The sequence below is a fragment of the Heterodontus francisci genome, chromosome 7 (genome assembly GCF_036365525.1).
Source record: "Heterodontus francisci isolate sHetFra1 chromosome 7, sHetFra1.hap1, whole genome shotgun sequence".
In the NCBI taxonomy this organism is placed as follows: domain Eukaryota; kingdom Metazoa; phylum Chordata; class Chondrichthyes; order Heterodontiformes; family Heterodontidae; genus Heterodontus; species Heterodontus francisci.
The window spans coordinates 10,464,485-10,480,028 of NC_090377.1; the positions used below are offsets into that span (position 1 = coordinate 10,464,485).

The 15,544-nt window shown below is 48.0% G+C and overlaps 1 protein-coding gene across 4 annotated transcripts in view; it reads right to left on the reverse strand.

Annotated features, from left to right (window-relative positions):
• LOC137371842 (obscurin-like protein 1) overlaps nt 1–15,544 on the reverse strand; it is a 127,936-nt gene that overhangs the window by 2,453 nt on the left and 109,939 nt on the right. For all 4 annotated transcript variants that reach the window (XM_068034783.1, XM_068034781.1, XM_068034782.1 and 1 more), the window contains 5 exons: nt 9,081–9,234; nt 4,482–4,643; nt 3,789–3,893; nt 2,855–3,121; nt 1,828–2,097 (listed from right to left, as the gene is read on the reverse strand). In XM_068034783.1, the coding sequence (XP_067890884.1) occupies nt 1,828–2,097; nt 2,855–3,121; nt 3,789–3,893; nt 4,482–4,643; nt 9,081–9,234 (958 nt within the window). The remainder of the gene's footprint in view (nt 1–1,827; nt 2,098–2,854; nt 3,122–3,788; nt 3,894–4,481; nt 4,644–9,080; nt 9,235–15,544) is intronic.

The window sequence follows — 15,544 nt, forward strand, 5'->3', positions numbered from 1 at the left end:
CCTTCTGAGGCAGAAAGTTCCAAAGTCTCACAACCCTCTGTCCTAAAAGGGTGACCCCTAATTTTAAAACAGTGCCCCCTTGTTCTGGACTCACGCACAAGAGGAAACATCCTTTCCACATCCACCTTGTCAAGACCGTTCAGGATCTTATAAACTTCAATCAAGTCTCCCCTCACTCTTCTAAACTCCAGTGAAAACAAGCCCAGTCTGTCCAACCTTTCCTCGTAAGACAACCTGCTCATTCCAGGTATCAATTGAGGAAACCTCCTCTGAACCGCCTCCAATGCATTTACATCCTTCCTTAAATAAGGACACCAAAACTGCACAGAGTATTCGTGATGTGGCCTCACCAATGAGTCATAGAGTTATACAGCACAGAAACAGGCCCTTCGGCCCATCGTGTCTGTGCTGGCCATCAAGCATCTAACTATTCTAATCCCATTTTCCAGCACTTGGCCCGTAGCCTTGTATGCTATGGAGTTTCAAGTGCTCATCTAAATGCTTATTAAATGTTGTGAGGGTTCCTGCCTCTACCACCTCTTCAGGCAGTGCGTTCCAGATTCCAACCACCCTCTGGGTGTAAAAATGTTTCCTCAAATCCCCTCTAAACCTCCTGCCCCTTACCTTAAATCTATGCCCTCTGGTTATTGACCCCTCCGCTAAGGAAAAAGGTTTCTTCCTATCTAACCTATCAATGCCCCTCATAATTTTGTATACCTCAGTCAGGTCCCCCCTCCAATGCCCTGTATACCTGAAGCATAACATCCTTTTATTTTTAATTCCTCTCGTTATAAAGGGTAGCGTTCCATTAGCCTTCTTTATTACTTGCTGTACCTGCATATTAACTTTGTGTGACTCATGCACTAGAACACCAAGATCCCTCTGCACCTCTGAGTTCTGTAGTCATTTTTCGTTTAAGTAATACTCTGCTTTTTTATTCTTCCTGCCAAAGTGAACAACTTCACATTTTCCCACATTATACTCCATCTGCCATATATCTGTACACTGACTGGTGTCTCTCAGTCCCTCTCTCTCAGGGTGATATCTGTCCACTGACTGGTGTCTCTCAGTCCCTCTCTCTCTGGGTGATATCGGTTCACTGACTGGTGTCTCTCAGTCCCTCTCTCTCTGGGTGATATCGGTTCACTGACTGGTGTCTCTCAGTCCCCTCTCTCTCAGGGTGATATCTGTCCACTGACTGGTGTCTCTCAGTCCCTCTCTCTCAGGGTGATATCTGTCCACTGACTGGTGTCTCTCAGTCCCTCTCTCTCAGGGTGATATCTGTCCACTGACTGGTGTCTATCAGTCCCTCTCTCTCTGGGTGATATCTGTCCACTGACTGGTGTCTCTCAGTCCCTTTCCCTCAGGGTGATATCTGTCCACTGACTGGTGTCTCTCAGTCCCTCTCTCTCAGGGTGATATCTGTTCTCTGACTGGTGTCTCTCAGTCCCTCTCTCTCAGGGTGATATCTGTCCACTGACTGGTGTCTCTCAGTCCCTCTCTCTCAGGGTGATATCTGTCCACTGACTGGTGTCTCTCAGTCCCTCTCTCTCTGGGTGATATCTGTCCACTGACTGGTGTCCCAATTTCCATTACTCCAGCATTGATGGCCATGCCTGCAGCTGCCTAGGTTCTAAGCTCCAGTATTCCTTCTGTGAACCTCTCTGTTTCTCGTTCCTACTTTGATACCTCTTAAAACCTACCTCTTTGAGGTCACCTGTTCTAATGTGGCTTGTTGTCAAATTTTGTTTGTTTACGTTCCTGTGAATTGCCTTGGGACCTTTTACTACTTTAAAGTTGTTATATAAATACAAGTTGTTGACCTACCTTTGACAGTGAGCTGTGCGCTGGAACGTGCTTTCCCAGCCGTGAACTTCACCACCCCACTCATGCAGGGGGACGTTTCGCTCAGGGTGAGCCGCTGGATGGTGCCCTTGTTTTCCACACGGACCCCTTTCCCGTTCTGAAGGGGCTGCCCGTTCAAGCTCCACTGTGGGGGTCTGATCACAGGCACCGACACCTCGCACTCCAGCTGGACTCCCCCAGGGGCCTTCACCTCCACATCCACCAGATCCTTCACCATTAGAATGGCTTGCTCTGGAACAAAGTCAATAAGGAAAAATCTCATTCCACTGGGACTCATGTTTTTCTCTGTGTCCCTGTTTCTTCTTTTTTCTTTCTCTTTCTCTCTCTCTCACACACACTTTATTTTTCTTTCCGTTGTATCTGTGGAATATAAAAACGGGGGAGGCTATTCAGTCCCTCGAGTCTGTTTCCCCATTCAGTGAGATCATGGTTGATCTGTATCTTAACTCCATACATCTGCCTTGGTTCCGTAACCCTTAATGCCCTTACCCAACAAAAATCTATCAACTTCAGTCTTGAAATCTCAACTGACTCCCCCAGCCTCAACAGCTTTTTGGAGGAAGAGAGTTTCAGATTTCCACTACAATTTGTGTGACGAAGTGCTTCCTGACATCACCCCTGAATGACCTGGCTCTAATTTTAAGGTTAGGCCCCCTGATTCTGGACTCTCCCACTAGAAAAAATAGTTTCTATCTACCCTAGCAACTCCTTTAATCATCTTCAACACCTCTATTAGAGCACCTCTTAATCTTCTATACTCGAGGGAATACAAACCCAGTCTATGCAGTCAGTCCTCATAATTTAACCTTTTAATCAGCAGAAGGGCTGTACCAGGCAATATGGGCTGAATGGCCTCCTTCAGTACTGTAAGCTTCTACGGATCTGTGCATCACCTCTAAACTGCCCAGCTGTGATCTGCCTCTGCCTCTCTTCTGTAGCCACATCAGGGGTTGACTTAGCCAGCAAGGCCTGTGATTGCCCAACGTACCTTCCACAAGGACCTTGGCGGACGAATGGTCATCGAAGGCGTCGCAAGTGTAGGTATCTTCATCCTCGAAGCTGACATCATGGATGACCAGTTGGCGGTAGCAGTCCTCACTGCAGATCTCATACTTGCCCGTGGGATGGAGCTCCTCACCACCACGGTACCAACGCACCCTGGCACGTGGTTTGGAGACCTTACACTCCAGAATGACCTTGTGCTTCTCCAGTGCCGTCTTGTCCCGCAGTGGCTTCACAATCTTGATCGGCAGCTCTGAGGGAATAAAGGGGAATGTCAGAGGAATACATCAACCTCAGCAGCATCTTGCTGTTCATCCCAATGAAGAGATTCCCCGTCACTCACAGTTTAGGTGTCAGGGAGGGAGAATGGCCACTTGCATCGCCCTCCCCCCCACCCAAATAAAGACTTACATTTCCACCACACCTTCAACAATCTCAGAATGTCCCAAAATGCTTCACAGCCAATTAAGTACTGTTTTAGAAGTGTAATCACTGTTGTAATGTAGGAAACACAGCAGCCAATTTGTGCACAGCCAGATCCCACAAACAGCAATCAAATAAATGACCAGATCATCTGTTTTTTAGTGAATGCTGGTTGAGGGATAAATACTGGACCCAGGACACCAGGGAGAATTCCCCTGCATTTTTCAAAATAGTGCCATAGGATCATTTACATCCACCCGAGGGCAGTTGGGGCCTTGGTTTAACGTCATGTCAGAAAGATGGCACCTCTGACAGTGCAACACTCCCTCAGTATTGCATTGGGAGTGTCAGCCTGATTATGTGGTCAAATTGCTTGAAACCACAACCTTCTCAGAGGCACGAGTGCTACCCACTGAGCCACAGCTGACCATAGTAAGTGAGGCTCCCATCCTTGAAAATTAAGCGTAACAGGACTTAGAATGTAGCAGCAGAATTACCGTTAACATCTAGACGAGCTACAGACTCGGCATTCTTGGCTGTGAATCGGATCTCCCCGGCATCCTCTGCCCTCACCTTGCAGATTAATAGGAAATGTTTGGTACCTGGCCAAATGAGACAGCAAAAGAAAGTTGAATTTCTGTCGCACAATAATCTGTTCCCTCATCTCAAGATACTAAATTGAGCTGGCCCAGGTAATCGTTGTTCACTGTGGAAGCTAGAGAATGAGGTTAAGGCATGACATTCGAGTGCATCAATGCCAAGCCAATTCTGTTCTCAGCTTTTGTCACAGAAGCACACATGGAAATGTATACACACACACAGCACAAGTTAGATATAGTGTAAAACTCCCTCTATCCTGTCCCATCAAACACTCCCAGGGCAGGTACAGCACGGGGGTTAGATACAGAGTAAAGCTCCCTCTACACTGTCCCCATCAAACACTCCCAGGGCAGGTACAGCACGGGGGTTAGATACAGAATAAAGCTCCCTCTACAATGTCCCATCAAATACTCCCAGAGAAGGTATAGCACAGATTAGATGCAGAGTAAAGCTTCCTGTACACTGACTTATCACCAGTGAACTTGGATAGATTTGAAACCAGCTCCCAGAGTTGAAAACGCAGTGTCACTGCCCAGCCCAGAAATATTTTTTTGCACACTGTCTGTGAAAACCCACGAGAGTCTCCTCACCCTCCTGCCTTATTTTGATGCTGCTGTTTGATTTGATTTTATCTCCATTCTTTAACCATTCACTCTTCACTTCCTCATGAGAAACTTCACAGACGAAGACTGCGTTGTCATTCTCTCGCACCTCCAGATCTTCCAGCTCCTTCACAATCTGAATTTCCCGTTCTGTAAAGTAACACAAAAACACTCAATGTATACAAACTCAGATCCAAACTTGTACCTGTCTGCCACACCCTATTCTGAGACTGAACCAGACCATTGGAAAATGTGCCATCCTATTTGACCCTGAGCTGAGTTTCCAACCCCATATCTGCTTCATCACAAAGACCTTTGTAACATACCCCATCTCCTTCTGCCTCATCTGGCACTGACACCCTCAACTATGCTATTGTTACCTTCAGACTTGCAATGCTCTCTTCCCATGTTGTACCCTCCAAAAACTTGAGCTCATCCAAACTCTGCTGCCCGTATCCTAACTCGCACTAAGTCCTGTTCACCAATTCCTCCTCCCTCCACCCCACCCCATGCTTGCTGACCTACATTGGTTCCTAGTCCAGTAAAAATCTTTAAATTGTTTTCAAATCCCTCCATGGTCTTGTCCCTCCATCCAGCCCAGCAACCTTCTGAGATCTCTTAACGTTATTGTGATCAGGAATGTTGCCTAAAACCATGTTGACTCTGCCTGATTGCATTCTTATTTTCTAAACGTCCTGCTACTACTTCCTTAATAATGGATTCTAGCATTTTCCCAATGACAGATGTTAGGCTAACTGGCCTATAGTTCCCTGCCTTCTGTCTAGAGGTGTTACAATTGGGGTTTTCCAATCTGCTGGGACCTTTCCAGAACTGGGGAATTTTGGAAGATTAAAAACAATGCATTCATCATCTGCAGCCACTTATTTTAAGACCCTAGGATGCAGTCCATCAGGTCCAGAGGACTTCGCAATCCTTTAGCCCCATTAATTTTCCTCGTATTTTCCTCTAGTGATAGTGTTTGTTTGAAGTTCCTCCCTCCTTTGTGCCTCTTGATTTTCTTCTATTCTTGGTAGGTTTTTTGTGTTCTCTACTGTGAAGACAGATATAAAATATTTGTTTAAAGTCTCTGCCTTTCCTTGTTTCCCATTATTAACTCCCCAGTCTCATCCTCTAAGGGTCCAAAGCTTACTTTAGCTACTCTCTTCCTTTTTATATATTTGTAAATGCTTTTACTGTCCATTTTTATATTTCTTGCTAGTTTACTCTCATACTCTAATTTCTCCCTTTTTTTTAAGTCATCCTCTACTGGTTTCTAAGATTTTCTCAATATCTGTCCTACCACTAATCTTTGCTGTAATATACGCCTTTTCTTTCAATTTGATATCATCTGTAACTTCCTTAGTTAGCCACGGATGTTATTTTCTTGATGGAATATATCTTTGTTGAAAGTTATGAAATATATCCTTAAATATCTGCCACTGCTTCTCTACTGTCTTACCTTTTAACTTATTTTCCCAGTCCACTTTAGTGAATCATCTTCATAGCCTTGTAATTGCCTTTATTTAAGTTTAAGACACTAGTTTCAGACCCAAATTTCTCACCCTCAAACTAAATGTGAAATTCTATCATGTTATGATCACTCTTGCCTAGAAGATCCTTTATTATGCGGTCATTAATTAATCCTGTCTCATTACACATTACCAGGTCCAAAATAGCCTATTCTCTGATTGGTTCCAGAATGTATTGTTCTAAGAAACTGTGTCTAATACACTCTATGAACTCATACTCCAGAAATTAGGGATAGTATTAGATGTAAAGTGGAGGCATATAAAATTGCCAGAAAAAGCAGCAAGTCTGAGGATTGCGAGCAGTTTAGAATTCAGCAAAGGGGGACAAAGAGGTTGACTAAGCGGGGGAAAATAGAGTATGGGAGTAAACTTGCGGGGAACATAAAAACTGACTGTAAAAGCTTCTATGTGAAGAGAAAAAGATTAGTGAAGACAAATGTAGGTCGCTTACAGTCAGAAACGGGGGAAATTATAATGGGGAACAAAGAAGTGGCAGAACAATTGAACACATACTTTGGTTCTGTCTTTACAAAGGAGGACACAAATAACCTCCCAGAAATGTTAGGGAACCATGGGTTCAATGAGAGGGAGGAACTGAAGGAAATCAGTATTAGTAAAAAAATAGTGCTAGGGAAATTAATGGGGTTAAAGGCTGACAAATCCCCAGGCCCTGATAATCTACATCCCAGAGTACTAAAGGAAGTGGCCCTGGAAATAGTGGATGCATTGGTGGTCATCTTCCAAAATTCTGTAGACTCTGGAGCAGTTCCTACAGATTGGAGGGTGGCAAATGTAACCCCACTATTTAAAAAAGGAGGGAGAGAAAAATTACAGACCAGTTAGCCTTACATCAGTAGTGGGGAAAATGCTAGAGTCTATTATAAAGGATGTGATAGCAGAACACCTGGAAAGCATAAACGGGATTGGGCAAAGTCAGCATAGGTTTACAAAAGGGAAATCATACTTAACAAATCTACTGGAGTTTTTTGAGGATCTAACTAGTAGAACAGATAATGGGGAACCAGTGGATGTGGTGTATTTGCATTTTCAAAAGGCTTTTGATAAGGTCCCACATAAGAGGTTAGTGAACAAAATTAAAGCACATGGGATTGGGAGTAATATACTGGCATGGATTGAGAATTGGTTGACAGATAGGAAACAGAGAGTAGGAATAAATGGGTCTTTTTCCAGGTGGCAGGCAGTGACTAGTGGGGTACCGCAGGGATCAGTGCTTGGGACCCAGCAATTCACAATATATTTAGTGGCTTGGGTGAGGTAACTAAATGTAACATTCTCAAGTTTGCCAACGACACAAAGCTGGGGGGGAATGTGAGCTGTGAGGAGGATGCAAAGAGGTTCCAATGTGATTTGGACAAGTTGGGTGAGTGGACAAATGCATGGCAGATGCAGTATAACGTGGATAAATGTGAGGTTATCCACTTTGGTTGTAAAAACAGAAAGGCAGTTTATTATCTGAATGGTGATAGATTGGGAAAGGGTTAGGTGCAACGAGACCTGGGTGTCCTTGTACACCAGTCGCTGAAAGCAAGCATTCAGGTGCAGCAAGCAATTAGGAAGGCGAATGGTATGTTGGCCCTCATTGCAAGAGGATTTGAATACAGGAACAAGGATGTCTTACTGCAGTTATACAGGGCCTTGGTGAGACCACATCTGGAGTATTGTGTGCAGTTTTGGTCTCCTTATCTGAGGAAGGATGTTCTTGCCTTGGAGGGAGTGCAAAGAAGATTTACTAGGCTGATTCCTGGGATGGCAGGATTGACATATGAGGAGAGATTGGGTCGACTAGTCCTATATTCACTAGAATTTAGAAGAATGAGAGGGGCTGTCATAGAAAACTATAAAATTCTAACAGGTCTAGACAAGATAGATGCAGGGAGGATGTTCCCGATGGCTGGGGAGTCCAGAACCAGGGGTCACAGTCTCAGGAAACAGGGTATGCCATTTAGAACCGAGATGAGGAGAAATTTCTTCACTCAGAGGGTGGTGAACCTGTGTAATTCTCTACCGCAGAAGGCAGTGGGGGCCAAGTCATTAAATATATTCAAGAAGGAGATAGATATATTTCTTAATGCCAAAGGGATCAAGGGATATGGAGAGAAAGCAGGAACAGGGTACTGAATTAGACGATCAGCCATGATCTTTTTTTGAATGGCGGAGCAGGCCCAAAGGGCCGAATGGCCTACTCCTGCTTCTATTTTCTATGTTTCTATGTTACCTTAGTCAATTTGATTCATCCATTCACTATGAAGATTAAAATCACCCACGATTATTGCAGTACCTTTCCTACAAACTGCTATTATTTTTTGATTAATACTCTGTCCTACAGTGTAGCTACTGTTAGGAGGCCCAGAAACTACTCTCATGAGTGACTTCTTTACCTTGATATTTCTTATCTCCACCCAAACTGATTCTACATCTTGATCTTCGGAACCAAGATCGTTTCTCACTACTGTACTGATCTCACCATTTATTAACAGAGCAACCCCACCTTCTTTTCCTTGCTTCCTATCCTTCCAAAATGCCAAACACATTTCATCGGGTTTAACGTTTCATCTGAAAGATGCCACCTCTGACAGTGCAGCACTCTCTCAGTACTGCACTGGGAGCGTCATCGTGGAATTTGTGCTCAAGTCGCTGGAGTGCGGTCTCAAACCTAGGACTGTTCTGACTCAGAAGTATCTGTGATACCCACTGAGCCAGGGCACAACCCCACTCCAACAAACTCCCACACAATCCCCACACAGGCCTATCTCTTACCAGGTCTTCATAGCACGCTGTAAAATGTCTGTAGGACTCTGCAACTTAACAGTCCAGTTTTGGTCCCCTGTTTGTTGAAGGATATCAAGGATATAAGAAGAGGACAAATAGAATGACACACTCATTAGCAACCCCTAGTTACTAGACTGCTACCAACTGAGCCATGGCTGACACAAAAATAACAAACATATTAACGCTTGAAAAGAGAAGGGGGAATTCCATTCAAGCTCATTGGCTGAGATGTGTAGCCAATGAAGATAAGTCAGGCATCACCAATTACCGTAAACTTCCAGCTTGCTGGAGGTTTTGCTTTCGCCGGTGTCACAGGTGTAAGTTCCTGAATCTTGCACTCCGCACTTCCCCAAGTGGGCAATCCGCTTCCTCCCCATTGAATAAATCCGAACATTTTTGTTGGGTTTCATCTGTAAGTCATCCTGTCAATAGAAAGTTCAACGAATATATGGGAGGTTCCAGCACGGAGTAAAGCTTCCTCTGCACAGTCCCATCAAACACTCCCAGGACAGGTACAGCACAGGTTAGATACAGATTAAAGCTCCCTCTACACTGTCCCATCAAACACTCCCAGGACAGGTACAGCACAGGTTAGATACAGATTAAAGCTCCATCTACACTGTCCATCAAACACTCCCAGGGCAGATACAGCATGGGTTAGATACAGGTATAAAGAAAAAAAATAGGTTTGATACAGAGTAAAGCTCCCTCTACACTGTCCCATCAAACACACCCAGGGCAGGTACATCACGGGGTTGGATACAGAGTAAAGCACCCTCTTGACTGTCCCCATCAAACACTCGCAGGACAGGTACAGCACGGGGTTGGCTGCTGCCTGATTGGAGGTGCTGAGTGCTGATTGCAGCAACAAGGTGCTGCTGACTGCTGCAGTCAGTCAGTTGGAGGAGTTTCTGCTGGGGACAGTAGCTGCCACTGGAGAAGCAAGTGCTACAGTTTTTCAAAACCTTTTTACTGCAAGAGACTTTCCAATCAGGCTGTGTTTGGAGGTGGGTGAGAAGTACCTGAAGCTTTCTCTGTATTGGACTGTTGGGGGAGGTTGCAGAGGCTGGAACAACAAGGAGTGGGGCTGCCAATTCCTAAAGGAGCTGTACATTTTCACTAAGCACACAGGCAAGCTCATTCCCCACCCCAATTCCCCAGCCTGGGCCATCAGGAGCTGCCTTGCTAAGGAAAGAACAGAAGAAGGATAGTGTCTGGGCAGCTTTGAGCTGACTCAGGTGAAGACGCCTTCCCTAATCGGAAGAACAGAAGACTAGAAAACAAGGAGGTTTTTTCAGAGACTGTTTGTTGTGCTCACCACAACACCATAGCCAAGCCATCGCTCCCAGCCTGTCTCTTTTTTTTTGCACTCCAACAGCATCTCCCCTAATTTATTTGTTTATTATTCAGTTTATAATTATTGCTTTGTTTTGTTTCTTTTCTTGCAAAACTTCGTAATTGGTGGGCCTACTATTGGGGCTGGGCGTGGCTCTTGAACCCATGGCAAGCCCTCCATCACTGGTGGCAGGGTCCTCAAACACCTATATGGCGGCAGTCTCTGTGGCCGCCCAAGTGACCCTGTCACACTTTAAATTAATAACATCTAGCCATGGGGTAAAGAGTTATGCCCACCCCCAACATGTCTATAGAGGCCCGTGTAAAGGCAATGGTCAAGGTCGTTGGCCCCTCGGCCATTGTGGCAGGCTCGAAGATGTACGGGAAGGCTGTGTTCTTCCTGAAGACGGAGCGGGCGGTGTCCCTGGCGGCGCAGTGGCGCAGTGGTTAGCACCGCAGCCTCACAGCTCCAGCGACCCGGGTTCAATTCTGGGTACTGCCTGTGTGGAGTTTGCAAGTTCTCCCTGTGTCTGCGTGGGTTTCCTCCGGGTGCTCCGGTTTCCTCCCACAGCCAAAAGACTTGCAGGTTGATAGGTAAATTGGCCATTATAAATTGCCCCTAGTATAGGTAGGGAAATATAGGGAGGGGTGAGGATGTGGTAGGAATATGGGATTAGTGTAGGATTAGTATAAATGGGTGGTTAATGGTCGGCACAGACTCGGTGGGCCGAAGGGCTTGTTTCAGTGCTGTATCTCTATAAAATAAAAAGTAAGGGGCTCACTGTGGGAGGGACATGCAGGGATTACTGCAATAAAGTTCAGCTGGCCCTCGGCCGATGGTCGAATCAGGCGCTGATCATCTGGAATCAAGCGCTGTTCATCTGGTCCGTCCGTGCTGCAGTCAAGAGGGCGGGAAGCGCGCGGGCGTGAAACTGGTTGAGAGGCGCCGTTTTAACATGTTCCTCAATGGGTTGCTGGGTGAGTGGAAGGCCAGGTGCACTTCCACTCCCTCCTCACAGTGAGGTGTTGGTGACGGGTTTTAAGTACCTTTGACATGATGATAACCATAGCCAGCCTCAACATCAACGGCAGCAGTGGGTCTCACCGCAGATTTCACAAACTCTCAGTCTTCAGGGAAGGGAGATACGCGGTGAGCTTTCTGCCGGAAACCCGCACCATTCCGGGAGATGAAGCCACCTGGCTCCTGGAGTGGCAGGGTGAGGTCTACATGAGTCGCCTCACCCCTATTTCTAATGGGGTGACTATCTTGTTTGCCCCGACTTTTCAGCCGGAGATCTTTGGGGTCAAGGAGCTTGTGCCGGGCCGTTTGCTCCACCTCGCCGTTCGTCTGGGTAGCGTGCCACTCCACTTTGTGACCGTGTACGCACCCAGGCCCGGCGCGTTGCAAGCGCGCTTCTTTAACGACGTGTCCGCTTTCTTGAGCTCCATCGATAGCGGTGAGTGCATCATCCTCGGGGGGGATTTTAACTGCACCCTCAAGGTGGGGGATCGCTCCGGTCCCCAGCGCGGCCAAGCATCGGTGGAGCAGTTGAGGGAACAGATCAACTCACTCAACTTGGTGGACGTCTGGTGGAATCTCCATCCTGACTCCAGTGCCTTCACGTGGAGGTCTGGAGGAGGGGGGTCCCGAATCGACCACCTCTACATTTCGCAGGCGTACGTCTCCCGCGTCTCGGCGGCCTCCATGCAGCTGGTGCCATGCTCAGAACATCATCTGGCCAGCAGATGGGCAGAGTTCACGCTGCTCAGCACGCGGGCGAGGTCCACGGACTGGCACTTTAACAACCGGCTGCTGGAGGAGAGCTATTCTGGGACTCGTTCCATTGGTTCTGGGCTGACTGGAGAAGGAAGCAGGGGGGGGCTTCCCCTCCTTGAGGCTATGGTGGGATGTGGGCAAAACTCACATCCGCGTCTTCTGTCAGGAGTACGCGAAGGGGTCGACCAAGAGGCGGGAAGCCGAGATCGGGCGCCAAGAGAGGGAGGTGGTTGACTTGGAGTCCCGCTTTGGTCATGCCGTCGCGGACCCGGCCCTGTGGCAGGTGTACAAAGAGAAGAAGGGCACGTTGAAGGACCTGCAGCTCATAGGGTCCCGAGGCACGTACGAGAGATCGCGGATCCAGATCCTGGAAGATTTGGACCGCGCCTCACCCTTCTTCTACTTGCTGGAAAAATGGCGGGGGGTCCGTAAGCAGCTCATCGGGCTGCTGGCCAATGACAGATGGAAATGGGCCTCCTGGCCTGTACCTATTACAGTGCGTTGTTCTCTCCGGATCTGTCCAGCGAGGACACGCGCAGATTTGTGTGGGAGGCTCTGTCGAAGATCAGCCCGGAGGGCGCCAAAGGATTGGAGGCTCCGCTCACATAGGCGGAGTTGACCGGCGCCCTCCACCAGCTCTTGAGGGGCAAATCCCCAGGGCTGGACGGGCTGACCATGGATTTCCTCAGGGCGTTCTGGGACGTCCTGGGGGACGATTACGCGTGGGTCCTGGCCAACGGGGAGATGCCCCTCTCCTGGCGCAGAGTGGTCATCGTCCGACTGCCAAAGAAGGGCGATCTCCGCCTGCTTAAGAACTGGCTTCCAGTTTCCCTCCACAGCACGGTTTACGAGATCTTTGCCCGGGCTATGTCTACCCTCCTGGGCTCCGTGCTGGCCCACATGATCCACCCCCACCAGTCCTACACGGTCCCGGGCCGGTCCATCCAGGACAACATCCACACGGTCCGGGACCTAATCCATCTTTCCCAGAGGACTGGTCTGTCAGTCACCTTTCTCCCCCTCGATCAGGAGAAGGCGTTCGACAGGGCAGAGCACGAATATCTTTTCAGGATTCTGCGCATGTTCGGACCCGGGCCGCATTTTGTGGCCGAGGTCCGACTTTTATACACCGCCGCAGAGTGTCTGGTCAAAGTTATGGGGTCCTTGACGGCGCCCCTTTGCTTTGGGAGAGGAGTGCGTCAGGAATGCCCCACATCCGGCCAATTGTGTACCATCTGCGTGGAGCTGTTCCTATGCCTGCTTCGCAGGGGTTCGACGGGTTTTGCTCTGCGCGAGTCGGCCATGCAGGTCGTCCTCTCAGCTCACACCGATGACGTGCTCCTCACAGTCACAGATTCCGTTGACTTGCGGAGGATGCGAGTCGGCCAGCAGACCTTTTATCCCGCGTCCTCCGCAAGGATCAATTTTTTTTTTTATTCATTCAGGGATGTGGGTGTCGCTGGCTATGCCATCATTTATTGCCCATCCCTAATTGCCCTTGAGAAGGTGGTGGTGAGCTGCTTTCTTGAACCGCTGCAGTCCATTTGGGGTAGGTATCCCCACAGTACTGTTGGGAAGGGAGTTCCAGGATTTTGACCCAGCGACAGTGAAGAAACGGTTCCAAGTCAGGATGGTGTGTGACTTGAAGGGGAACTTGCAGGTGGTGGTGTTCCCATGCATTTGCTGCCCTTGTCCTTCTAGTTGGTAGAGGTCGCGAGTTTGGAAGGTGCTGTCTAAGGAGCCTTGGTGCATTGCTGCAGTGCATCTTGTAGATGGTACACACTGCTGCCACTGTGCATCGGCGGTGGAGGGAGTGAATGTTTATAGATGGTGTGCCAATCAAGCGGGCTGCTTTGTCCTGGATGGTGTCGAGCTTCTTGAGTGTTGTTGGAGCTGCACCCATCCAGGCAAGTGGAGAGTATTCCATCACACCCCTGACTTGTGCCTTGTAGATGGTGGACAGGCTTTGGGGAGTCAGGAGGTGAGTTACTCACCTCAGGATTCCTAACCTCTGACCTGCTCTTGCAGCCACGGTATTTATATGGCTACTCCAGTTCAGTTTCTGGTCAATGGTAGCCCCGAGGATGTTGATAGTGGGGGATTCAGCGATGGTAATGCCATTGAATGTCAAGGGGAGATGGTTAGATTCTCTCTTGTTGGAGATGGCCATTGCCTGGCACTTGTGTGGCGCGAATGTTACTTGCCACTTATCAGCCCAAGCCTGGATATTGTCCAGGTCTTGCTGCATTTCTACATGGACTGCTTCAGTATCTGGGGAGTCATGAATGGTGCTGAACATTGTGCAATCATCAGCAAACATCCCCACTTTTGACCTTATGATTGAAGGAAGGTCATTGATGAAGCAGCTGAAGATGGTTGGGCCTAGGACACTACCCTGAGGAACTCCTGCAGTGATGTCCTGGAGCTCAGATGATTGACCTCCAAAAACCACAACCATCTTCCTTTGCGCTAGGTATGACTCCAACCAGCAGAAGGTTTTCCCTCTGATTCCCATTGACCTCAGTTTTGCAAGGGCTCCTTGATGCCATACTCGGTCAAATGCTGCCTTGATGTCAAGGGCAGTCACTCTCACCTCAACTCTTGAGTTCAGCTCTTTTGTCCATGTTTGAACCAAGGTTGTAATGAGGTCAGGAGCTGAGTGGTCCTGGCGTAACCCAAACTACGTGTCACTGAGCAGGTTATTGCGAAGCAAGTGCCGCTTGATGGCACTGTTGATGACACCTTCCATCACTTTACTGATGATTGAGAGTAGGCTGATGGGGCGGTAATTGGCCGGGTTGGACTTGTCCTGCTTTTTGTGTACAGGATATACCTGGGCAATTTTCCACATTGCAGGGTAGATGCCAGTGCTGTAGCTGTACTGGAACAGCTTGGCTAGGGGTGCGGCAAGTTCTGGAGCACAGGTCTTCAGTACTATTGCCGGAATATTGTCAGGGCCCATAGCTTTTGCAGTATCCAGTGCCTTCAGTCGTTTCTTGATATCACGCGGAGTGAATCGAATTGGCTGCAGTCTGGCATCTGTGATGCTGGGGACTTCAGGAGGAGGCTGAGATGGATCATCAACTCGGCACTTCTGGCTGAAGATTGTTGCAAATGCTTCAGCCTTATCTTTCGCACTGATGTGCTGGGCTCCCCCACCATTGAGGATGGGGATATTTGTTGAGCCACCTTCTCCAGTTAGTCGTTTAATTGTCCACCACCATTCATGGCTGGATGTGGCAGGACTGCAGAACTTAGATCTGATCCGTTGGTTATGGAATCGCTTTGCTCTGTCTATTGCATGCTGCTTACACAGTTTGGCATGCAAGTAGTCCTGGGTTGTAGCTTCATCAGGTTGACACCTCGTTTTGAGGTATGCCTGGTGCTGCTCCTGGCATGCCCTCCTGCACTCTTCATTGAACCAGGGTTGGTCTCCTGGCTTGATGGTAATGGTAGAGTGGGGGATATGCCGGGCCATGAGGTTACAGATTGTGGTTGAGTACAATTCTGCTGTTGCTGATGGCCCACAGCATCTCATGGATGCCTAGTTTTGCATTGCTAGATCTGTTCGAAATCTATCCCATTTAGCACGGTGATAGTGCCACACAACATGATGGACG